Source organism: Motacilla alba, unplaced genomic scaffold (assembly GCF_015832195.1).
Source record: "Motacilla alba alba isolate MOTALB_02 unplaced genomic scaffold, Motacilla_alba_V1.0_pri HiC_scaffold_31, whole genome shotgun sequence".
NCBI lineage: Eukaryota > Metazoa > Chordata > Aves > Passeriformes > Motacillidae > Motacilla > Motacilla alba.
This window is the reverse complement of record NW_024037405.1, coordinates 958,601-985,228: the sequence shown is the minus strand read 5'-3', so window position 1 is coordinate 985,228 and position 26,628 is coordinate 958,601. Positions and strand designations below refer to the sequence as shown.

The 26,628-nt window shown below is 50.6% G+C and overlaps 2 protein-coding genes across 2 annotated transcripts in view; one reads left to right on the top strand and one right to left on the bottom strand.

Moving 5' to 3' along the window:
- LOC119696487 overlaps positions 1–26,628 on the top strand; it is a 1,710,157-nt gene that overhangs the window by 1,335,740 nt on the left and 347,789 nt on the right. Inside the window, 1 exon segment of the mRNA XM_038126215.1 lies at positions 15,654–16,257. Coding sequence (XP_037982143.1) covers positions 15,654–16,257 — 604 coding nt within the window.
- LOC119696488 overlaps positions 1–26,628 on the bottom strand; it is a 1,499,846-nt gene that overhangs the window by 1,152,849 nt on the left and 320,369 nt on the right.

Sequence of the window (26,628 nt, the reverse complement as noted above, 5' to 3'; positions counted from 1 at the left end):
AGTTAGAAATAATAGTTCCCAATTCTTCTAAGACAGTTCACAAGATACAAGAATTTTTGTCATTTAGACAAATAAAATCAGACTCTTTCTTGTACAGAAGTAAAAACAAAAACCAATCCAAAACAAAAAAAAAAAAAAAAAAAAAAAAAAAAAAAAAAAAAAAACAAAAAAAAACAAAAAAAAACCAAACACCAAAACCACCTGGGTATAATGCAACCCCACACAAGATGCAGTTTCTGCTTGGTTTCTAACTCTCAACACTGTTTATGGTTGGGGAACTCAGGCAGGTCTCCAGGAAGCTCCTTCTGCCAAGACTGAACTTCTGCTCAGCAGAAAGATCTCTCATAATTTAGCAGAAGCCCTGAAAAACAGTGGGTATAGGAATGGGCTCTGTGCTGACAGAGTGACAAAACTATCCTTTGTCTCCTTAAAAAAGAAAAAAAGCCCAGAAGTTTCTCTTCTCCATGAGGTGAAAAAGACACCTCATAGGACTTGAGAGACTTCACCTCAAACTTCAGGACAGCCAATTGGACAGAAGCCAAAAAGTCCTGCCTAAGCAATTTTCCAGGAAAAGAAGAGAAGAAAGAAACACATTGTTTTTGTGAGGTGTTTTACCAGGAGCAAGAACATCTTGCACCTGGCTCAGTTCTTCTTTGTAGAGTTTTGTTATTTTGCCTTCTATTACAACTTTTCTGTTTCCAACACTACCACAGAAGCCATCCTGCTGATTTTATGCCTTCTAAGGTAGCAGAGCTATCCTGGGTGTGCTATAAAGCTCCAAGAGCTTATGAGACCCGGCTCCAGGAGGCCATCTGTCAGGTGGGCTGGGTTACCTTAGCCTGCAGTGGAAATGTGGAAGTCTCTGTTCTCGCAGGTGACTGAAGGGATGGCAGGAGAGGTGACAGGGGGCTGCTCATTTCCTGGAAAGAGAGGGAGAGAAGCAGCTCTCAGGAGTTTTCCTGATGGACACAGAGAGATTTTCATCCTTGCCAGAGTCAGAGAGAGCCGCCTCTTGATGGATTTGTACAGGCTTGCCCATGGAGATCTGGTCTTGAAGAGTACCCACCTTCAGTATTCCTTCAATGGACTGCACATAAATGTGCACAATGGGCTGAAACAAAAAAGAAGGAAGCACTTGGAGGTTGTTTGGGCATTTTACTCATTGACAGCAAACAAGCATGCACTCAGTAAACATTTCCTGACCAGCAACTCTAAAAGTGTCATGCAATTCCATTCATAATGAAATGCTAGTAAGGAATAACACTTTCATCTGAAGGGCAGTAAGGAACAGAGAGCAGGCAGAGCAAGGACTGAAACCATCAGTCACCTCCTGCAAGATCAATGACTGGCTTCCCTGACAGTCAGGAAACACTGGTTTTTTTGCTGACTTTTTTATTCATCTTCATAAGAAAGTATGTTTTTGCAGTCTCCTCCCTTTATTGAATATCACTGCCTTTAGTTGCTCTTGTAGCAGCTAAGCTTTGCCTGCAAAGGCATAGGCTGCCTCTGCATGTGAAAGAGTTGAGCAAAAAGTTTCACTAGTTAAGAAAAAACAGTTAGAAATCATAGTTTCCAATTCTAGAGGAATTCCCAGTTCAGTTTGAAAGAAGGAGTAATATTTCTCATTCACCCAAATAATATCAGACTCATTTTTCTGAAGTAAGAAAAAAACCCCAACCACAAAACCTTGATTTAAATGCAACCCTTGCAAGGTGCTTGGCTTCCAGTTCAGAACTCTGTTCCTACTCAAGTACCTCGGGCTGGCTCCAGGCTGGGTCCTCCTGCCAAGATGGAGCTTTTGCTTGCCAAAGCACTTGACCATCATCCCTTGGGCTCCTGAGAGACATCCTACTCATTCTTGCACACAGCACTTGAACACAGAAAAAGGCTCAGGCTTCCAGGCACAGGAGCTTTTCTGAGGGACTAAAGCAGAGAGCACAAACTTCCAACTAAGCCCAGCTCATGGACCAGCTCTGCAAGGTTGCTTTGATTCTGGGGAGCATTTCTGGCACAAGAAAAGCACCCACACATGCAGCTCGTGCAAGACAGAGCAGACTCTTCATCTGTTTTCAGCCAACTTCAAGGAAGACCTCTTCCTTCTACCTGAGAATAGCAGTGACTTGAGTTGTCCTCAAATTCTGCTTCTTGGCTCCAGACTTTGTGAACTGCAGAGGAGCACAGCTTGACTTGCCTTTTTGGGGTTTTTTTTTTTTTTTTTGGTTGGTTGGGATTTTTTGGACTCTTTTTTAAACCCAGTCCAAGGAAGATGCCACATTCCTGTTCCTTTCTGCACACTGACTCTCCCTAATTCTTGGCCCTGCCGTGAAGCCTCTCCCACATCCCAGTCTGTCAGTGCAGGCAGTACAAGGCTCTCTGCTGGGCTGAGGGGCTCCTAAAGACATGGACAAGGAGCCTGGCTTTACAAACAGCTTTGCTCAGGTGCTGGCAGAAGAGGTGAAACCTGGCACAGGAGCACAAGAGATACAACTAAGCTTCACTGATGCACTACTTTTAAGGCTTCTCCCAGCTCATTTGGAATGATGCCTTCAAGAGACTGGGGTGACATAGGACAGTGAAGCTTCTGCTTTGGGCAAGAGGGGAAAGAGCTGCTCAGTGGCTCTGTGAAGGCAAAGTGAGTCCCTGCATGGTTATCCCCTGTGGATTAATTCCCTCTGCACTGGATTCGGCTTGCTTGTTCCAGCTAGAAGCCTCAAGAGTTCAGTGCTGCCAGGAAAAGAAGCCATCAATAAGGAATTGACAGCTGACACGTGCCTTAGACATTGAATGAGCCAAACTCCTGGCCTGGAAGAAATGGCTTTCTCAAGGGATGTCCAGGGAGGTGCCAGGAAAAATCCTCTTTGGCCTGTGGCTGTTCAGTACAACTGAGGCCAAACACTTTAATTCACATGGAATTCAAAGCAGGAGGAAGGAAGAACAGCAGAGTTGCTTCTGCTCTAGACCTCTTCCCTGTCAGCTTCCCTGCAGGGCAGGAGTCTCCCCACAGCTCTTGTTCCACCCAAAACAGGAGGGAGGGGTGAGCTTTCAGCCAAAGGCCCTCTTGCTCAGCCTTGCCAAGATCCTTTCTCTGGCTGAATCTTTCTCCTCCATGCAGCACAGCTCACTGACATTTCCTCAGAGGCAAGAAGCCCAGCCCTGTTGCCCAGTCACCTCTGCCATGCTGAACATCCAGCACACAGGCCATAGATCCAGGCCTGCAGCCTCACTGCTTCTTCCTCCTCCTCCCTCTCCAGGCTTCAGCACTGCACGACTGTATTATCAAAGACAGGCTCACCTTTCAGAGCAAGGAGAAGGAAAACAATATGACATCAATAGAACTGAAATGAGGAGAAAATGAAAGAAGGGATTTTTTCCCTTACAGAGCCATTGTCCAGAGCACCCATGAAGGAGAAACCAGTCACTCAGGGGCCACAGTCCAAAGCTCCCTACTGCAGAGGAGGATCATTCAGCAAATTCACTCAAAGTTTCATCTCTCAGCTTCAACAGGGACTAATCCTGGAGAGAAAACTCCAGAAGGGTAGACAGTGATGCCAAAGGACAAGTGGGAGCACTGCCAGCTTTGGCAGCAGAAGTCCAGGAAGGGTTTATGAATGACAAAATCTAGAAAGGAAGCAGAGGACAAGAAATGTCTGATGCTTCTGCTGAGGTCTCAAGGGGACACCTGAACAGTGACAGTATTTCAGGGCTTCTGTCCTGACTGCCCTCAGACAGCAGAGAGTGTGAGGCAAGGGGCTGCGGGAGCAGCCTCTGCATTTGATTGCATTCACCTCAGGTGCTGGTGCTCTTGCAAGTGCAGAGGCTGAGGAGCTGTGGCAGTCCCTGGTGCTCCCTGGCTCCGAGCTGCTGGGCTGTGCTGCTGCCACCCTCTTGTGCTGGGACTGGAGAACTCTGCAAGGCCACCAGGAGACAAAATCAGGAAGCAGCGGGGGGAAGGTTACTTACTTCTTCCACTGACATGGCAGCATTCCAAACTAACACTGAACCCTGTGTTTGAGCACGGAGAGCAGAGGGGAGAAGGCCAGAGGAATACATTGCCATGCTCAAAAGACAAAGCACCATATGAAAAAACCCTCTGGGAATAATCAAAACTGTAAATCACACCCAGCCAGACAAGAATGTGAACAGGATCTCACTGCTACATTGTGAAGCTGCATTCAGCTGACTAAAGTTGAAAAAAATACCAAAATGGCCCCGTGCATTTCTGAAAGCCCCAATCCCCAAAAGAACCACTTCCAATAAAGGGTAACAAATGTCAGGATGGATTCTTGGTCAATACAAACACATCCAGACACACTGGGGGCAAGGAGGAGAAAAGAACGGGGCACCTGGGCAAATACAAGTCTGGTTCTTAGGCAAACTCCAGCATGCCTGGATCATTCATTTCTAATGATGGGAGCTTTCCTGAAACCCCCACAACAATGAAACCAATTTTCAACAGCAGCCCAGAGCAGCATCAACCCAAAGCCTGCAGCTTCAAGGGAAACCAGGAACCCCTTGCCCTCTCCCCCTCAAATGAAAAGTAGCTTGTTTGGTCTAGAGGGTAGTTTGGGAACACAACTGTACCTTGGAGGAGCAAGTGAAGCAAATGGCTTTCCCGCAACCTGTTTTGATCACAAAAACAGAGAGGAGAGGGGGAGGCAAGGTTAGCTCAGGGGACTCAGCACAGTGACACAGGTGGAGATGATTTAAAGGCATGTCTGCATGCCTGGTGCAGGCAACACCTCAAACTGACTTGGCTGGCAGCACTCTCAGCACTCCCACTTCTGTCTAACACTCTCAGGTCATGCTTTTGCTGACCATCCAGATAAAATGGGGCTTGTGCTTCCACACAGATGACACGCTTCAAGCGTTCATGGAAAACATCACATTGGAGGGCACAACTGAAACAAAAGGATGAGTCCCTGAAGCATTTTCCATTCATCTGCCCCCTCTGGCTCACACATGGTACAGCTCTACAAATACAGAGCCTACTGAAAACAATGGGAAAGAGGGAAGAGAAGTTTGCTGCCACCCTGGCCCGCTCAGAAACACTCTGCATGGCACAATGGCATCTGGCTCTCAGGAACACATGGGGCTGATTTCCCTTGGTTTCCCAAATGGAGATGTGGAAGGCCAGACATGAGACAGCAGGTCCAGAGCCTTTGGATGAGGGGAGCTCAGGAAAGGCAATCCCCAGCTTGAGGGAGGAGCAGCTCTGGCTGCCTGGCATGAGTTGTCAGCCTGGTCCTTGAACTGCCCCAGACAATGTTACGCTCACAGCCCGAGAGGAAGGCTGATCTTACAACTCCAGCTGTTATCCCTACTTCTCCTCAGCCCAGCCCAGAACACACTTTCAGGAAGGGCAATGGCAGCTGAGGGAACAGGAGCTGAGCAATGTATTTTTCCCCCAGCCATTTCTCTCATGTATGCAAAACAGAAGCAAATGCAGAGATCTGCTATGGAGGAGCACCAACCTTCCAAGTTCTTTCAGTGGATGGCACAGCAGTGGGCTTCTTTTTCTGAAACAAGAAGGAGGGAGGCAGAAGGAGTTTGTTTGGGTTTTTACTCATTGACATGCACACAGCAGCATTTGGTGACCAACAACTCTAGAAATGTCATGCAATTCTATTAATAATAAAATGCTGCTGAGAATCACAAGGCCCATCTAAAGGGGAATTGATAATGGAGGCCAAGTGGAAAACCAGCTGAAATTCCCAAAGTCATCTCTCCTGCCTCTGAGAAAAAGAGGAAATCCCTTTGGAACCTGGCAGTCTGGAAAGAGTGTTTCTATTATTAAACAACAACTACTACTACTACTGCTATGTATCATGACTGTTATGATGATGATGATGATGCAAGTATGTCTGTGCAGTCTTCTCCCTTTATGGAATTATACTGTTATACTAGGAAGCAGCTGAGCTTTGCCTTCAAAGGCACAGGCTGCCTCTCTGCATTTAAAAAGCTGTGCAAAAAGCTTCCTTAGTTCAAAGAAAAACAGTCAGAAAAAATAGTTCCCAGTTCTTCCAAGCCAGTTCTAGAGAAAGAAGACTATTTCTCCTTCATCCAAATAAAATGAGACTCCTTATTCTTCTGAGGCCAACAGCAGTCTGGACAAGACACTGACTTCTAACGCTTCTGGCAAGATGCACCACAGTTTATGCAAATTCTGGCTGACTTTAGGCATCCTCTCCTTGCCCCTGCAGCATTTGCAAATCCCCAGCTACCATTTCTCACTCTCCCATTGCTTGGCAAAGTGATGGATTTAGCAGCCAACTTTGGACCAATGGAGGTTCTCCAGGGGTGCCCAGAGACACATGATGGAGAGAAGCTGGCTTGGGGCTACCCCAAAGAGCTGAGCCCCGCCCCAGCTGATGGCAGAAGCTGGCAGCGTTCACTCCAGTCCTCTCTCAGAAATCATTTCTCTGGCACCCACTCCTTCCCCTCCCTCGCCGCACTCTCCAAGGAAGATGCAGCATCCCTGCTCCTTTCTTCACACTGATACTCCCTCAGCTGGCCTTCCAAGCAGCAAGGAAAAACACACCTCCATGGCCCTCCTGACCAGCTGCCATGGCTCAGCACTCTGGGCTCCTACATTCCACAGGGCACAGCAACATCCCAGTGCTGATGGATGAGCCTGGCAAAACCCCAAACTGCACCTGGGAACCCAGTGCCTTTGTCGTCTGGGAAGGCTGAGCCACGAAGCCGGTAGGGCCTGGGTGCTGCTCCCCTGCCTTGAGGGACTGCCAATAACAGAGGCCCCCAACAACTGAACTCACCTTGACAGGCTCAGGAAGAATTTCGGGTTGTGGAGCTTTGGCTTCTGACCTCCAAGTTGAGAGACCCTCTTTGCTGTCATGGTAGTTCTGCTCAGGGCTAGGGCTGATGTCCAGGGATTCTGGTGAGGATTCTCTCCATACGTCCTCACATGGATTTGTCTTACTGGAGGCTGGCCTCTGACTGGGGGCCTGTGAGTTGGATTTGGGCTTTTTTGGAGTCCCTATGGCATTCGGAGGGGACTCATGGCTCAGGAGCCCCTTGGAGTCCTCATCACCCAGCAAGTTCTTAATGCGCCTTGACAGCTCATCTTCTTTATCAGTCTGCAACACAGGAACAGAAGGGGAAATGTCAGAAACACCCCAAGCAAGAGATCCAGCTCAGCAAGAGACATTGCTCAGCACCTTCATGGAATCCCCATGCATCCCCACAAGGGCAGTCAGGCAAGGTCAGTGCAGCAGATGGGAAGATGCTGTGTTTGCAGGGATCAGGCTCAAGTCTGCTACAGCCCGTGCAGAAGACACAGCTCTCCTCTCCCACCCCAAGCCTCCTTCCTTCTCTCCTTCCAGCCTGCACTCCCCTTCCATTACCTTGTAGGGCCTGGCAAAGAGGGGAGTCTTCTCCAAAGATGGATCTTTCTCCTCTGGAGCTGCCTGCCTCCTCCGCCTGTCTTGCTCCAGAATACGGAGCAAGTCTCTCTTGTTGTTCCAGCTTTCAGACAGAGACACAGAAAAGAGACTTAGCACTCCAACCCCTGCTTGTGCTCCGTGCAGAAACTGGAGCTTTCCCACAAGGGCACCCGTCCAGCAGCAAAGCAGTGTTGAAATCCTCAGGATGCTGACAGTGGACAGATCGGCTCTGTCCAGTGTGTGCTGTGCCCCGCAGCAATGAGACACACAGGGGACAGCACACATCCTTCTCAGGGATTGCTACCCCTGATCCCAGCCAGCAAGAAGGGTGGTAAGGGAAAGACTCTGCCCCCATTTCCTTGTGAAACAAACACAGAAGCAGTCGCTGGGGTGATCGGCACGTGAGCTGGCAAATCCACTTGCAGTGATTAATGGGAGAAACTGCCCGTCTTCTCCTCCAGGCCTCTCACCCCAGGCTCCCCCCTTGCGAGTCAAATAGAATCTTCTCTGCTGAAGATGTTTCAGCTTCCAAGGCTTGAACTTTGTCCACTTCTTAAACAACCTCGGAAATTCACTCTCTACTTTAAACAGATATTTGGAAAGCTGCTTCCCTAGAAAACAATGGAGCTGCATTTAAAGCCATCCCATCAGCGTAATTAGAAAGGAGTTCTCAGACATTCAGAAAACACCAGGTCCAATCCCCCTGTTCCTCCTCAGCCACATATGCATGTACTCAATCACACCTGCCCCACAACAAAACACCAAGAAAGTGTCCCATCATGGGAAACGAGATCCTTTAAACTGTCCCTGGCCTTTGAAAGACCACTGCAAAATGAGGGAAACTCTGGCTCTGATATTGATGGGCATCGGGGAAGGGAAAGCATGCAGGCACAGTGGATGCAGGTATCGATTCCTACTCTACTCTACAGTCTTCTCTATACATACACTTCATCAGTTCTTCTTTGCAAATCCAACTTCCCAAGTGTCCCAGGTTGCAAGGGGAGAGCCTTGTCTGCTCCAGCAGGGACACTTACTCCAATACCACAGCAATAATCAGCTCCTGAAAGTTTAATCATTCCTAGAGCCGAGGCACAGCTGCCTCACCTCATGTTTTTGCACGGGATGGCATTCCTAATTCAGAGTCTATGAGTCTGCTGTGTACTGAAATGCCCAGACTTTTTAGATAAGCCTGTAGATCTGCCAGTCTCCCCAGCCCTGGAGACACCTTTGCTGCCCACGTGTGACCTGGCCATTAAAGGTGTTTCTCAAGATGCTCTTCAAAAACCCTTTGCAAACCTGAGCTCTGCTGCCACTCATAACCCTGCAAAGCTCCCTTAAGGCTAGGGAACTTTGGAAGCTTTGGGAGCTGCACCTCCAGGCTTAGCACCAACACGCCCAGCACCTGGGAGCCTTGGTGCAGGGGGACTGCGCAGTCCCAAGCCCTCCATCTCCAGGGGGAAAACAGCTCAGCAGCAGAGAGCTAAAAATAGTCCTGTACTTGCTGCTCTACACTTGATGTGTCACCAGGAAAAGCCCAACAACCTGACTGTTCAAAGAGGCAGATGAAACTGAAAGCCTGCCCTGAAACACCACCTCAGTCCTCCTCATCTTCCAATATGTTCCACAAAATGGCCCCCATCCCAAAAAAACACAACTTGTGCTTTGCTACAGACTGAAACAGGAAAATACTGCCAGGCCAAAAGCATCCCAAACTGCAGAAGGGAGTGCCCTGGCTCCAGTAAGAAGAGCTTGGCTTCAGAAAATTCAGCAGAGAATCTGCCCTGACCCATGATCACATCCAGACCTGGGTCTGTAACAGAAGCTCTTCAAATACCAATGTGCTCTGAAGCCACTATCACTCAAAGGACAATCCTGACTTAAGTTGTCCCACTCCTGAATATTCTGATTCTTGCATTGGAGTGGAAATTCTTTTTCTAAACTATCACAACATTCATCCCAGCGCCTGGGAAGCCAAGATTACATCAAATTCATTCCTACCTATTGTCGCTGTTCTGGCTGTCTGTGGGTTTCATGATGAAGCCTCAGCTTGAGTCAGCTTCTCTGGAAGAGAACACACAGCTATTCACCATCTGCATGAGTTCATGCCTAAAGGAGAGGTCAAGATCTCCAGGGACTTGCTACGCTCAGAACCTGGAGTGCCCGACCGGGAGTCATTCCAGTGCTCCTTAACAGAAACCATCCCAACACGAGGATGACATGTAGCTGAGAATGGGAGAAGCAAGAGATCCATTTTCCCCTTCCCCCAGCAGTCATGCTGCATTTCAGGTCAGCACTTGACTCCTAATTTGGCCAAGGGCACGACAAACCAGGCTACTGCTACAGGTTGCAGGAAATTTAGTTCAATTTTCAGAAGAGAAGTGCCCTAAGAGCCCTGCCTGTAGACAACCAAATGGGCCCCACATGAACGGCAGCATTTGTGGAAAGAGGAAGGAAAGAAATGGAGGGTGAAAAAAAACAACATAAAAAGACAGTTCTATGTGAAAAGGTGACAGTGCTTTTCTTGGCCAGGCTCATTTCTGCATCCCACAGCAGGACATATTTGATTGCTCTTCTTTCTGCCTTCTCCATCCAACCACAGGCAAAGAGGGGCTCTAATGAAACAAGGAAGCTTGGAAGCTGCTTAGAAACTTAAACCTTAGGTACCCACCTCAAGAGCTTTTCCTTCAAACGTTGCTATCACTAAATAACACATGATACTTTTATGGACAAAGCTTGGTGCTTTGCATATATGGAGGTACTTGAAGGGCAAACTTGACATACACTCAGAGAACACACCAGATTCATAGAACCACAGCCCCATAAAACCATAGAAGCACAGAATGTTTTAGTTTGGAAGGGGCCTTAGATTTCACCTTGTTCCACTTCTCTGCCATGGGCAGGGACACCTTTCCCTAGATCACGTTTCTCAAAGACTTGTCCAACCTATCCTTGAATGATTCAAATATTCTGGTGGCCATTGCCCTTCTATACACATGAGATACAAATATAAGGATAGACAAGGCCGTTGTAATTATAATGGCCTTGAGCCTTAAAACTGGAAAAATTATAAATCAATAGCTTTGGCTTCCCTTTGGGATCTGGGTGTTTCCACATGGACTTTGCAACCTCCCTCTGGAGTCCCTGGCTGGGACAGTTCAACTGTCAGAGCGGCCCCTGGCAGCTGCTCCCACTCCCAACGGGGCAATCCCAGGCTGGAGCACCTGCTGCAGGCACTGCCCAGCAAAAGCCCCCAGTTCCCCCTGCCACACATCTGCCGCCTCTGTCCTTAAGCCTCTCCTTCTCAGTGCTGGCACCTTTTGGCAGCACATGGGGCAGAACCCGGGGGGCTTTGGCCTTCCCATGTCACCCTCCTTGCCCAGGGATTGCCTGCCTCTCCTGCTCCTCAGAGACACTTCACATTCAAGCTGAAGCAGCAGCAAGCCCTCCTGCAACCTTGCCCTCTCCACGTGAAAGCGATTTGTCCCACTGCAAGCTGGAGAATAATAATGCTGAGTGTTTGCATGAAGAAGGCCTTAAAGGCAATTTCCCTGCTCAGGGCCTGTTTCCCAGCAAACTGCTGTCAGCTTGCAGAGGCAGGAGCAAGAGCCTGAGCTTGGAGCTGCTGCTGTTGGTGCTCAGCGCTGGCTTGCAGCAGAGACAGCCAGGGCTGGTGTGTCGGCACCCCGGCAGCAAAGCACAGAATTACCTGGCACAAGCCCCCGGCGCTGAACGGCTCCCGAGGGGCAGTCAATGAGCTGCGAACAGGCTCTGGGGCCAAGCAATGCTCCCCGGCTGGAGCTGCGCTCGCTCCGTGCTGCTGCAGCCTGCGGGGCGCTGCCCAGAGACAGTTCTGCCGCTGGCAGAGCCCCGGTGCCAGCGGAATGTCCCGGGCACGGCCGGGCGGGGTCCTGGTGCAGCGGGGGCTCCGAGGGCACGGAACCCTGCTGGAGCCTGCCCGTGTTATAAATAAGAAGCTTGACTAGGCCAATATTCAAGCAGCAATCAATTTATTAATTAATGTGGTAAAGTATGAGCAAAACAGCGCTGGGTACAGTGGGGGAAGTTTTCCCTCCAACTGCACACCGATGGTTGGGGCGTACAGATATTTATAGGGGTGCACATAAGCTTTTCTCAGCAGTTTCTATTCCTAATTTTTACGTCACAATTCTATACACTATTGTGAGTTAGTTTTCTCAGGATGTACCCCAGAAAGGAGTATTCCCAGATGGTGGGGTCCGACTTCCGAAAGAAGAAAGAGGTCTTCCAGCTGGTGCGGTCCAGACTCCAGATGTGGGCCCACCTTTTAATTGCAAGGACTATAAATCTCATAGCAGTGATGTCCAGCTTCCCTTGGTCGAAGCCATCAATCCTTGGGTTGATGTTCATCTTCCTTTCTCAAGCTGCTTTTTACTGTTTGGCTAAGGTGTTGAGATAAGCATGTTTCCTTTACATATATTCTAAACTTATATTTTCAAAGCTCCTTACTACAAGCAATATTCTAAAATTATACTTCAAAAGGTTATTATTGTAAAGCTGTTTAATGCTTAGCTACGTGCAGAAAGTTCCTGTCGAGCAGCAACATCCTTAAAGCTTTAATTCAGATGCTATAAAAGTTAATTGCAAACAAAGGATGAGTTCAAAGGCCTTCTTCCATGCTTTACTCCCTCAGTTATTTTTTTAGAATTCATCCTCTAATTGTCCCATGATCAGTTTCCACACATATCACAATCACAAGCACACATGCTGCCTGTGTGTACCTGACATGAAACACAGCTTTGTATCTCACACAGTCTCTCCCAGCAGGGCCCCAGTCACTCCCACTTGCCCCCAGTGTGTTCCCAGTTCCCCCAGCACATTCCCACTTGCACCCAGTCTGGTCCCAGTCACCACCTGTATGGTCTCAGACACTCCCAGTACATCCCAGGTGCCCTGCACGTGCTCGTAGTCATTGCCAGGCACTCCCAGTTACCTCAGCGTGGTTCACTTGCCCCCAGTTGCTCCCAGTTCCTCTAATGATGTTCCCAGTTGGCTCCCAGCATGGGCCTGGTCACTCCCAGTAAACCCCAGTCAGGGTCCAATCACACCCACTGTAATCCCAGTATGATTGTAGCCACTCCCAGTATGATCCCAGTTGCTCCCTGTCAATGCCAGCATGACCCCAGTAGCCTCCAGTGTGATCCCAGTGACTCCCAGTTTATCCCAGTTGCTTCCAGCTTGTTCCTAGTCATTCCCACTTCTTCCCAGTTGCTTTCAGCACAACTCCAGTTTCTCACAACCATTCCCAGTCAATCCCAGCATGATTCCAGTCACCCCCAGTGTGATCCCAGTTCTCCCCAGCATGGTCCCAGTTGTTCCCAGTGTGGTTCCAGTTCCCCCAGGATGGTCACAGACACTCCCAGTATATCCCAGTTGCCCCCAGCATGTCTGCAGTCATTTCCAGGCACTGCCAGTGGCCCCAGTAAGGTGTCAGTGATCCCAGTGTGATCCCCAGTCATGCCCAGAATATCCCAGTTGCCTCCAGCGTGCGTCCAGTCCTTCCCAGTTCCTCCAGTTTGCTTGCAGCATGATCCCAGTTTCTCTCAGCTGCTCCCAGTAGCCCAAAGTGTGATCCCAGTCACTCCCTTTCAACCCCAGGATGATCCCAGTAAGCTCCAGTTTGATCCCAGTCACATGCCAGCCCTCCAAGGGTGGTCCCAGTATAATCCCCGTTGCTTCCAGTCTCTCCCAGTGTGGTCTCAGCTGCCTCCAGCATGGTTCCAGTTGCTTCCTGGATCAAGCCAGTCAGTCTCAGTATGATGCCATTTGCTCCCAGCGTGCTCCCAGTTGCTCCCAGTCAGGCCCAGTGTGGGGGATGATGTGCAGGGTGTGTTCCCAGTCACTCTCAGATCCTCCCAGTGTCAGTCCAGTCCCTCCCAGTGTGATCCAAATGTGAGCCCAGTGTGCTCCCAGTCGCTGCCAGTATGAACCAGTTGTGCTCCACATGGTTCCAGTTGCTCTCTTGCACCTTCACTGTCCTTCCAGTCACTCCCAGTGTAGCCCAGTTCCCTGCAGCATGTTCCCAGTCAGTCCCAGTTTATTCCAGTAGGATCCCATTTGCTGCCAAGCACTCCCAGTCAGCCTCAGTGTAGTGGCACTGACTGCCAGGATGATCCCAGTCACCTCCAGCATGATCCCAGTTGATCCCAATATAAGCCCAGTTGTTTCCAGTCACCCCCAGCATGATCCCAGTTGATCCCAGTATAAGCCCAGTTGTTTCCAGTCACCCCCAGCATGCAGCAGGTCACTCCCAGTTGCTCCCAGTCACTCCCAGTTGTTCCTGGCATGATCCCAGTTGCTCACAGCTGCTCCCGGTAACTCTCAGCATAATCCCAGTCACTCCCAGTATATGCCATTTGCCCCTGCCAAGGTCTCAATTGCCCCCATAGGCTCCTGCTCACTCTCAATATGATCCCAGTCTGATGTCACCACAAACCCAGTCCAGTCCCAGTCACTCCCAGTATGATCCCAGTTTGATGTCAGCACAAACCCAGTGCAGCCCAGTCCCTCGCAGTGCTGCCAGTGCTGGGGTCCCGCAGCCCTCTGTGCGTTCCCCGCTGCCAGTGGTGCCGAGAGGAGCCCCAAGGGCTGGCAGTGCCCGGGCAGGGTCCCCAGCCTGGCCCAGTTTGGATGTGCAGCCCCCAGTTTTCCCAGTTTGCCTCTCCTCTTGCCCGGGCCGGGTTCCCCCGCCCGCAGCGGCTGCGAGCAGCCGAGAGCCCCGCGCTGCCCGTGCCGAGCTGTGCCGGCTCCATCGCCGCTCCTGGCGCGGCTGCGAGGGCTCCGGGAACGGGGCAGCGAGGGTGTGGCTGCTGCTGGGGAGGAGGAGGAGGGAGCGAAGGGAGGGATGAAGGAGGAGAAGGAGGTGGGGATAAGGCAGAGGAGGAGGAGGAAGAGGGGTTAGGGGGGAGGGGGGGGGAGGGGGAGAAGTGGGAGGGGGAGGAGGAGGAGGAGGAGGAGGAGGAGGAGGTCGGGATAAGACAGAGGAGGCGGAGGAAGGGGGACGGATGAGGAGGAGTGGGAGGAAGAGGAGTGACAAAGGCGGATCAAAGAAAGCAGAAGGAGCCACGCGGTCAAGCCCTCCCTGAATTCGCAGCCCCCAGCTGTGGGATCATCGCCCCCCCATCCCGCAGGTGAGCGGGGAGGGCGGGCTCGGCCCAGATATCCCCGGGGGGTGCCTGGGTTGGGTTTTTGGGGGATGTTTGGAGAATGCAGCAGTCCAAGGCTGAGCGGGAAAGGCCCCTTGGGGGGACATTGGGGGTGCCGGTGGCGGCTGCCGGCAGAGGCAGCCTGGAGGAGCAGAGCCCTGTGTCCGCCAGGAGCCCAAAGTGGGGAGCCCAGAGAGGGGGGAGCGGCGCCATTGGCGGGAGCCTCAAGAGCCCGGAGAGGGGCAGGGGGGACTCCTTGGAGCCCCTGCAGCCCAAAGCAGAGAGTGAGGGGAGAAGGGAGCCCAAAAGGGAGCCCAGAAAGCCCCGGCATCCCTGCATGGGGAGAGCGGAGAGGGGGGAGCTTTTGGGATTGCTGGGACTGCCAGCAGCCTGGGCAGGGCAGGCACCCAGGAGAAGGGGGACCCCCAATGCAAGCGTGACCCCAGCAGCTGGGACAGGGGGAACCCCCGAACACCAGAGGGGAGGGAACAGGGACGGGGAACTCCTGGGAGGCTTTTCCAGGGCTGAATCTTGGTGTTTGGGAGGTTTTTCTGGAGCCCAGATGGCCGGTGACTTGTAGAGCTGGACTTGGGCAGAGGGACCTTCAAACTCCATGTGCTCATCCCTTGTTTTCCCCAAAGCAGGATTTCCCATTGCCAAGCCCTGGGAGGCTGTGAGGAAGAGGAAGATGCCCCGGGACACGCAGGCAGGTGAGGAGGAAGTCAGTGCCCCTTTGCCCCTGTGTCCTGCTCCATCTCCCAGCCCAGCACGGCCCCGGCTGCAGCACAGCCCCTGTGCCGGGGACGCCCTGGGGCATCTCCTTGCCCTTGCCTGTGGCCCGGAGGCAAATGCCATCCTCTGCTTGTCCTTCCTCCCCCAGAGCAGGAGCTGAGGCTGGAGAGCAGGGAGGACAAATGCCCGGGGCAGAAGCTCGTGGCAGAGGCCATTTGGAGCGGCTCCACGGCGCAGGAAGCCAACGGGGAGGAAAAGGCCCCGAGATGCCGCACGAGGAGGGGCTGCAAAGGCAGATGGCGGCGATCTGAGGGGGAAAGACCCAGCCTGGGCCGGGAAGGCGGCCGGAGATGGAGCCAGAGCTCGGAGCTGGTGCTTCATGAGCAGCTCCATGCTGGGGAGAAGCCCCACACGTGCGTGGAGTGTGGGAAGAGCTTCAGGTGGAACTCTGAGCTGATCCTGCACCAGAGGAGCCACACTGGGGAACGGCCCTACGAGTGTGGGGAGTGTGGGAAGAGCTTCATCTGGAGCTCCAACCTGATCAAGCACCAGAGGATCCACACTGGGGAGAAGCCCCACGAGTGTGAGGAGTGTGGGAAGAGCTTCATCTGGAGCTCCAACCTGATCAGGCACCAGGGGATCCACACCGGGGAGAGGCCCTACGAGTGTGATCAATGCAGGAAGAGGTTTCAGACCAGCTCTGGTCTCCTCGTGCACCAGCGCACGCACACAGAGGAGAGGCCCTTCCGCTGCCCCGACTGCGGGCAGGGCTTCAGGCACAACTCCACCCTCATCAGGCACCAGCGCATCCACACCGGGGAGAGGCCCTACGAGTGTCCCCAGTGTGGGAAGAGCTTCTCCAGGAGCTCTCACTTGACCCGACACCAACGGAGGCACCGGTAAGGGGAGCCCTGCGAGTGCCCCGAGTGCGGGAAGAGCTTCGTGCGCTGCTCCAGCTCCATCCCCCACTGGAGGAGCCACGCTGGGCACAGCCCTGGTGACCCGCATTCCCTGTGATCCATGCTGGGAACACACCTGCCTGCTTCTCCTCTTGGTTTGGCCTTAATTTCTTTCTCTTCTCCATCTCTGCCCTCCAAAAGCCAAGAGGGATGGATCTGTCACCTCAAAACCACTCAAATCCCTCTGAAGACAACTGAATTTTCACCCATGAAGGCTCAATCCCACCTCAAGTTGCTTGTTCCCTCCTCAAAAAGCCTCAATCCCACACCAAACTCAGTCCATTCCACAGCCGCCAGGGTGGGATGGGGTTGGGAGGGGACTGGGAGAAGTGGGATCCCAGTTTGGAGAAGGGGTGGGGATTGTGTGGGGCTGGCTGGGTGGGATGGGTTTGACAGCAAATAAAACTTTGAGAGTTTCTGATTTCTGTCCCGTTCATTCTCAGTCAGCTCTGTTTGCAGAGTGCCGCCTTCTCAGCTGATGAAATTCCTATAAAAATCCCATTTTTTAAATCATCCAACCCAAACAATCCAAAAACCAATATCCAAATAAAACCACCACCCACAATGTATTTTTTTAAAATAATTTTTAGTTTTTTTAGAGTACTCAAGGTTGTTATGATAGCTTAGTGGTTTGGATAAAATGTATGAGAAACTTTAGTGGTGTTTGTTTTTGTGTTTAGCATATTTGTGATATGAATTATTTTACTAGCGTGTGTTAGATTGTATGTTTGGATTTTTAATATTTTTTTTCCAAAGTATATTGGTTATTGAGGTAAAACTTTCAAAGCATATTTCTTGGTATATAATTTGTTTCTTTACATATATTGGTAATGTTACAGTAATAGTTGTTATTTTGCTTGAATCATTATTGGAGCATTGTAAGGAAGAGTTGAAATTATTATATTTCATTTTTATTCTAGTTTTTTTTCATTCTAAGTATAATTTATTTAATTAAAATGTTATTGTAATTTGTTGAGAGGATAGGAAGGAAGTTCAAGGGCTGTGAACTGGAATTCCAGACCCTGGGAGTGTGTGCAGGACCACCCATAGTGGGATCAAATATGGGCTGGGATCAAACATGGGATGGGATCAGATATGGGCTGGGGGCACATGGGATGGGACCGAACAGATCAGGATGGCACAGACTGGGATCAACTGGGTTGGGATTGTATGGACTGGGATGGCACGGGCTGGGATGGCATGGGCTGGGATCGCAGGGACTGGGAAAAAGCATTGGCTGCCGTTGGCTCCTTTGGCTCCCATCCACGGTGGTTTATTTGCCCAATTATCCAATCAAAAATAAACCAAACAAAATTAAATGTAACAGCAATTTTAATTAAGTAGTTTAGTATATATAAAATTGAATACACTCAAAATATTGACAATAGAATGTGGTTAAAATTAGGGATAATTTGGTTCTGATAATAGCGCAGAAGCACACAAAACAAAACAACAATAACCGCACGGGGTACGGAGCGCGGGGCTTTTGGACCCCCGCCACCTCACCTACGAGCCTGCCGAGCCAAAATCCCCCTTTTCATGCGCTATGTCATCACCATCTCCTCCCATTTTCCATGTGTCACATCTGTGTCACCACCCTCATCATCACCTTTACCACGCAAGCTCCACCATCCTTTTAGGGGGTCGCACACTCTTTGGGGGCCGTCTTGGAGGAAGGGCTCTCTTCTTCCTCGTGTCCTTCATTTCCCCTTTTGGGGTACACACGCGCACCAAGTGTGAGCCAAAGCTGGTATAATATAAGCCAATATTATGTTCCAATATTAAAGCAATAAATCTCATATAAATAACATTTTCCTGGTGTCCAACCCAATTCTCCTCTCTTCCAGATAAATTTAGTAATAGTTATCTCTTGCTTCTTCCTGCTCTGAACATCTGCAGGAAAAGGGGGGACCCCTCCTCCCCCTTCCTTTCTTGGCATTTACCTTTGAACTGTTTTATTATTTCCAAATATGTATTACTGTATCAATATTGATTACTGTTTCAATTTTGTCAGCAGCAATCACACCTATTTTTCACATTGCTAAATACGTACCGATTTTTTATATAAATATAAAATTAGGTAATAAAACTGAAACAACTATTTTTACAAATAAGAAATAAATACAATAAATATATTTCATTAAAATACTAAAAATAAATAATAAAATAAATTAATTTTTTTGATATTTTGTGATGTAAGTCCCAGGTGGATGATGTCAGACATGGTGAGGCTGGGGATGAGGAGCAGGTTGTCCAAACAGGGTCAGCCTGCAAGGGTCTCATTCTTCTCTGTGCCCAGACCTCCTAAGGAGACATTCAGCATCAAGATCACTCAGGGAAAGCTTCAGTTACCTTTTCTCTGAACTGAAAAATTTAAAAAATACTCCTGTGATTAAAAAGGTAAAAATCATGAGGTGCACTTTGAAATCTTCCTCCTGAACAGAACTCCAAACTGACTCCAATCACCGCACAAGCCCTGGAGCCTTGAAGACAATGGAAGGGAGACAAAGAGCCCCCGAGGGCTTTCTGTATTTTCATGGTCCCCACGGTGGATTTGGGGCTGGGTCCAGGAGCCTCAGGCACTGAGAGAAGGCTGAAGAAGCTGCTCAAGGAGTCAGCAGCAGAACCCCAAGGCCCTTGGAGCCCCCCTGGGCCCCAGGGAGGGCAGGGAGTGCCACAGGCTCCCCAGGGACTGGTGGGAGCAGATCCTCGAGGCCAGTACTGCAGGGAGCCGAAGGCTCTGAGCGGGGAACTGCAAAGCTGAGCAGGGCCTGGGCTGGCTGGGGGAAGCAGAAAGGCCAAGCCCTGAGCCCAGCCTGGGCCAGCAGGGCCTGTCCCTCACGGGGGGCTCGGGGCTGCTCGTGGGGCAGGGGATGTGAGGGGCAGCAAGGACAAATGTCACAAACCTGTGTGACACTGCAGATCCTCATGGACCCCAGGGGCCAGTGTGACCCTGTGGAAGTTGTGGAACCAAGGGATCATTGTGGCACTGTTGGGCCCATGGAACCCAGGGGCCAGTGTGACCCTGTGGGGCCTCATGGACACAAGAGGCCATTGTGAGCCTGCGGGGCTGTAACACCCCTGAACACTGAAATGCTGGGGGCAACCAAAGGTTCCTTGACTCGACTGTGGTGCACAGGAGAAACACCAGAGTGAGGGTGAAAAAGATGCCTCTCCCATAGGTCTTTGCAAACACTTGTAGATTTATGTAAGGTAATGACAGTCCAGTGGCCCCTTGGCCTGATTACCCGAGTTGAGCCTTTATCTCCCATATCCGGTTAACCCCTGGAATGTTCTCTTCTCCCCGTGCTCCCATTGGCCCCATTTTGGTGCATTCCCCCGCCCCTGTTGCCCTGTTGGTTGACCCTGCCCTTATTCCTGCCTCTGCACCATTTTCTCCTGTATCCATTGGGCTCTGCCCTTCGGCTCACTGTTGTCTTCGTCCCTGAACCCTCTTCAGCACCGTACCCCACTCCTGTCTCTCCATAAACCCAGTTGCTGGAGATCACATGAAGACCCATCCCTGCCTCTTCCTGTCAGCATCATTTTTAGTAGCAGGCTCTGGGCTTGGAAACGCAGGACACTCCAGGAACAGTGGCAGCTCCTGTGCTGCTACACACTTCAACAGAAAATACTTTCCATGGCATTAACTTCATTAACACAGCCCATCTAACCTGGAAACCTTTAAACCCTTAAGATGTGAAGTTACCCAAAAGTGCTCCAGGTAAAAAGGATTTAAAGGTGAAGAAAGAAAGAGAGACAGGAAGACAGAAGAGATACAGAAAGACACAGATTTGGCTGTAACTGCCAGGGGTGCAGCGCAGGCGAGCCACAAACCCCAAACCAAGGCGGGGCCCAGGCCACGGGCTGAGCGCGGCTCCGCCCGGGACTCTATGGGCCCGCCCCTTGGGCAGGACTGCTGGCTGCTTGGCCAATCAGAGTCAGGGCTGGTACCAACCCTGGTGTGTGATTGGTTTGAAGATTGCCCAATCAGACCCGGGTTAACCTGCCCATGGGGTGGGATTGATTGGCCAATGAGAGCCGGGTTAGCACCGCCCCTGCAGTGTGATTGACAGCTCTGCCAATCAGAGCTGGGTTAGCACCGCCCCTGCAGTGTGATTGACAGCTCTGCCAATCAGAGCTGGGTGAGCACCGCCTCTGCAGTGTGATTGACAGCTCTGCCAATCAGAGATGGTTAGCACCGCCCCTGCAGTGTGATTGACAGCGCTGCCAATCAGAGATGGTTAGCACCGCCCCTGCAGTGTGATTGACAGCTCTGCCAATCAGAGATGGTTAGCACCGCCCCTGCAGTGTGATTGACAGCTCTGCCAGGATGGGCCGGGGGCGGGGCACTGCCCACCACAAACCAAGGCCTGATGCACCCCGGCCCCACACGGGCATGGCGAGCATCCCAAGGTGTCTGGGGACATGGATCTCATCCGGCCTCTGACAGCCACCACAGTGACACTGGGAACCTCATGGAGCCATGGGCCAGTTGTGACAATGCGGGTCCAGGGACACCACGGTGACACTGGGAACCTCATGGAGCCATGGGTCAGTTGTGACAATGCGGGTCCAGGGACACCACGGTGACACTGGGAACCTCATGGAGCCATGGGTCAGTTGTGACAATGCGGGTCCAAGGACACCACGGTGACACTGGGAACCTCATGGAGCCATGGGCCAGTTGTGACAATGCAGGTCCAAGGACACCACGGTGACACTGGGAACCTCATGGAACCAAGGGGCCATTGTGACACTGTGGTTCCTCATGGAATCAAGGAGACCATTGTGACACTCAGGGGCCCCAAGGAACCAAGGGTCCATGGTGACCTTGGGGAGCCCATCGTGTCACGGAGGAGCCATTGTGACACAGCGAGGGCACATGGAGCCAAGGGGCCATTGTGACACATCAGGGCTTTGTGGAACCATGAAGCCATGGTGACATTGCAAGGCCTCATGGAAGCACAGAGCCATTGTGACAGTACAGAAGCAAGGGGAACATTGTGACACTCCAGGGCCTCATGGAACCAAGGAGACCATTGGGGCACCATGGGGCTCCACAAATCCAAGGGAGCATGGAACAGGTCTGTCTGTCTGGACCTCCTGGGGCCCAGGAGTGTTCTGGCTGACCTTGGCATGTCGAGGGCTGCTTCTCATTGGCCCCTGAAGCACTGGGGCTCTGGGCTCTCCTTCCTATGGGAGGGAACTGTCCTGCTCCTCCAGGGGCCCATGGCCAGAACTGGGATTCCTTCTCCAAATTTCCTAATAGGCAAAGATTGTTCCCAGACAAAAGCTGTCAGGACTGACAAGTCTGGCTGGCCTTGGCTTCCTGAGTGTTGTATTGTGTTCTGTAAATTCTGATAAGGTGTATGTTGTAATTTGGATTGTCCCACTTTCCCCCCTTTTCTCTGGGTTAATATGGTTCCACTCAGGTTGTCTCCTCCCGCCCGGCTTCTGTCAGTTCGCTGTCTCCTCCTCAGTTACCCTAGTTACACGTGTATCCCTTGCTATGTTCCCTCCCCGGTAGCCTGTCCATCCCTCAGCAACCCATCCTCTCCATGCAGAAACTTCTTCCTGGGGCATCGAGTGATTGGTTCAGAGGCCAGGGCCCCTCCCCAAGTTACTTCTCATAGGTTCTCCAATGGTGTCGTTCTTCCTTTTTCCACTCCCCACTGTTTTGCTATTGGGTGGAGGGTTGGCTCTACCCAGTTCTCCACCTGCCTTTATAAGTTGTTGTCAGCCCTTTCTCAGGGTCTTTGACACTTGGGCTTCCCTGGGTTTGTCTTCCCGACAATAAACCCGGTTGCACCCACAGTCGGAGTGCGCTTCTTCTCTTCTGCCTTTGCAGCCCAAAGTCCTGGTGAGGCTCTGAGCCTTGGGCGCCCTCTCTGCAAGGCGCAGAGTGGAGAGAGAGCCCCCCTGCTGCAGCTCGCGAGCCGGAGCCAGCTGGGGCTGTCCAGATTGGACAACTGGACGCACGCAGCTGCCGTTTTGCGCCCAACCTGCGGCCTAAGAACAGCGCCGGGCCCCACAGGTCTTGGACTTTGGGCCCCTTTGGACTTCGTCCAAAGGCTCCGTGGGAGTGACCTCGTAAGTCCTTTTGGTTGTCAAGCTAACTCTGCTGGGAGCAGACCCAGTTTTAGTGGGTGGCGCTCCCAGAGGGTCAGGGAAGGCAGCTCCTGCACCCGAGGAATCTTCCCCCGGCAGAAGCCACCATCCTTGCATTTGTGTTCGCCCGATGCCGGATTCTTCTGGGAGGAGAGCCCAAGTCGAGCCTGTAAGTGGTCTCTTCCCTCCCTTCTCCTGTCTTCCTTTTCCCCCCATCTTTCTCCCTCTAGACTCCTTCAATTACCGGGGAGTCAGGGTGACGGATAAAGGAAGACTTGCACATCCGATGATGAACAACAAGCCTCAAACTTTATTGATAGACACGCATATTTATATTGGTATTAATAAGGCTAATACATATTGCAAAAGGCGAGCTCATTATTGGTTAGTTACTTATCAGCCGACTACACCTACTTCTGCATTCTTGTAGTGATACTGTTACGATTTTTCTGCTTTTCTTCATATTTCTAGCTGATTTCTGCTGACTATCTTCCCTCCCTTTTCTACTGTTGCAGCAAGGGCACAGTGTCCTTGCCTTATATGGACACTGACTGCTGGCTCCTTTACCTGTCTCCTTGCTTAACCAAGGATATTATGTCTAAATGGCCTCTCTCAGCTAGCCAACTGTCCACAAAACTCTCCACATTTCCCCCATTTTCTTTTTGGGCCAGAAATGTCGTATGCCAAGCCTTGTCCATCATTTGGCTAACCATTCTTTGCATGCAACTAAATAAGCACGGTAACACAAGCATTAGCAACACAATAACAACTAATATCCCTATTGCATACATAATCATTGTTCGCAGCCAGGGGCCTAATCCAAGACTCTTTAGCCATGCTTCTAACCCCAATTCGTCTTCTTCTTTCAAGGTGTGCAGCCCTTTCTGGAGCTCCTTAATTTTTGTATGTATGGATGTGGAATGATCCGATAAATTCATGCAACACATACCCTCAAATTCTTCACAGCCATGGCCTTGTGCAAGTAAAAGGAAGTCAATTGCAGCCCTATTTTTGAAGCGTTGCATGGCAAATAGAATCAACATCAAGCAAAAGGCTAGAAAGTGCCAAAGAGGTGGCATTGGTTTGTTTAGCAAGCCAGCATCCTAACTTATTTAAAATGGCATGGGCACCTGCTGCCACTATGGACCCTGGAGACCAAAATTTTCTAACACAGCTGCTCGGGTCCATTTAGCAGGTACCCACAAGGATTCTGTAGGGGTAGAAACACAAAGATATCTGCGGCCCCAATATAATACCTTAGCAGGACCTTGCCATTGTCCCGTCTTAGGATCCCTGTATTTTACCCATACCTCCTGCCTCACACTATCTTTCTCTTGTACATAATGACGAATTACAGCAGGGACTTTGCTTTCCTCAAAAACACACAAATGATTCAAAACAAATAGGCACCTTAGCAATCTTTCTTGCAACTCTCTAATATCTGTGTATTTACCTAGATATCTTTTCAAGGTACCATTAGCTCTTTCTATGAACACCTGTCCTGTCGGTGAATTAGGGATGCCTGTCACGTGTTCTATCCCCCACATTTGCATGAACTGTTTTATTCTTTTGCTGCAAGAAGCAGACCCGTTATCTGTCTTGATGCACCGTGGCACTCCCATTACTGCAAAGCAGCTACTGAGATGCCTGTCTACATGCCTGGCCTTCTCACCGGTCTGTGCTGTGGCCCATATAAAATGACTGTAAGTATCTATAGTAACATGCACATACTTTAACTTCCCAAACTCAGCAACATGTGTGACATCCATTTGCCAGATCTCATTTGTATTCAGCCCTCTGGGGTTAACTCCCAGACCTAACCCACACATCCCATTTGTGACTTCTGATATGGATAACAGAAAGGATAGTTTCTCAACTTAATTGCCCTCTGTAACTGTATAAACAGCTCATGTAACCTCCTGTTTTGAACCTCTTTGATAGAGGCATCTTCTATTCACACACATACTCCTGCAACATACAAAGAATCTGTCACTATATTGAGAGGTCCAGAAAAATGCATCATGGCCCAAACAACAGCCAATAACTCCATCGTTTGTAAAGTATCCGATTCGGAGGCCTGGAGAATCTGATGGTGCCATTGTCCCTTTTTCCTGCCAAGTCACTGCAGCAGTTCTGGATTTTTTTCCCATATCCGTGTAGGCTGTGATAGCATCCAACAGGGGTTTCTGTGACCTTTTTGGGCATTGCATCCAACCCCACTGCCCTATCCAGTTCAACAGTATATTGGGAATATCATCAGTGGCAATCACGCTTCCAGCCCCCAACAGTGCCTCTTGTAATTCCATACTGTTTATCAGGTACCAGGCTGTTGAAGTGGAAGAGATATCCATTCCAAGGCCCACGCCTCCCCCGTCTTTCTGTCTTGCTGAGTAAGTGCACCCAGTAAATCTTTAGTTCCACACCAGACTGTCAGCTGTATCCCCCGTATAATCAGCATCTCTTACTCCAGTTAAAACAAATAATCCCATCACGGTGGCCGATGATCGTCTCAGGAACAAAACACTCATAGGTTGTCCATCAATAATGATTGGTCCCTTTATTCCAGTCAGCACCTTTTCCGGTTGGGTGGTCATCAATGTTACTGCTACTGAGGCTGCTACATCCAGTCCGAGGCTTCCGGCGGTGGCTGGTTGTAGTGGAGCTGTGATGGGCTGAGGTGTTGTCACGATCCGCCCTCACGGACGAGATTGTGATGGTTCGTTATCTGATCTCAGGGTACAAAACACCAACACGGCAAGGGGGTTTGCAGCAACAAAATCAATGTACTTTATTGAACAATCACAGCAAAATGCATTGGAGGGAACTGGGGAGAGAGAGAGAGAGAGAGAGAGAGAAAGAAGAACCCTATAGGAAAGGAAGGAAAGACAGAGTAGGTATATCTACCAACATAGAGGCGATGCAATTCTTCGAAGTCCAGTCGATGTCCAGTCGAGGAGTCGCCTTCACGTTGGGGAAGATCTTCAAAAGGCTAGCTGACTTGAGGGGCCTTTTATGTTAAAAGTTGGGAAGGAGGGGGGAAAGAGCACAATAGTCTTGTGATCTCAACAGTGGGGAGAGCTATTGTTTTCCTGGTTCACTGCCTGCAGGCAAACATGATCAGTTCGGTTAGCTGTTCTCCCCACACACACTGCCCTCCTCCCCCCAGATTACAGGTTTCAGTCCTTGAGGAGAAAAAGAGTCTTGTCCACATAGGGATTTCATGTCTCAGTCTTAGAGGGAGTGGTTTCTCCCATCTCAGTCCATCTGCCACGGTGGTTGTAGAGTCTTCTGTGGAGACCACCAAAGGGTAATTCCAGAAGAGAGTCCAGCCAGGCTTGGGGGTGGAAAACTCCAGGCCATTGTTACAGAGCAAGGCAGGCGAAGGAAGGTCAAGATGCTCCTTGTCCTTTCACTGGGAGCAGTGTAGCATGAGGTGGACAAACGCACCTGTGAACAATAACTCAAGTTCCAGTCCCGGGGCCTTGGCAGGCCCCCACCAAACCAGGATGTAGGATCCTCTTTTGGTGGTCTCAGTGTTTTTCCACGACGATCGTGAGGCAGATGAGAAAGCAATTTTGGGCAGAGTCTTACAGGTATTGACAGCGGTGTTGTGGGTGTCCGACTGGCTCGGTGCTGGGGTTACGGCTGTGGAGACTCGGAGAGGTGCAAGAGCAGCTAACACCTGATTCTGAGAGGCTTTCGCTTGCTCCTGAAGGCCCACCCCCAATTGTTTAATAGCATCCACCAAAAATGCCTGGGTCCCAACAGGGATTTGGGCCATCCTCTCTAATGCTTCCTCTATGGACCAGTTTGCCCCTAGGGTGCCTAATACGTTTCTTGTGGATTGATTACAATTCTGAAGGGCACATTGTTTTAGCAGTGCACTTCGCATAAACTCCGGCACCCCTGCTTTTTCTATAGCAGGTGCAGCTCTATCTATAAACGTGCCAAATGCTTCATCTCGTCCTTGCTTAATCCCCATATACATTGGTACACCACCCGGCTCCTTCACTTGCTCTATAGCCTGCCTCACCAACCTCATAGCCTCTCTACACTTATCCAGTCCTATCAATGCCTGCACCTCTGTGCGAAGAAACGCACCCAACCCCATCAATTCATCTGCTGTCACACCATGTAAAGGATCCCCTTGCTGTCTTGGTGTGGCTACGCACTCATTAACCAGCGCTTGCCAGTGCGCATTGAACAGCAGTTGCTGATGTTGTGTAAAAATCAATCTCACTATCC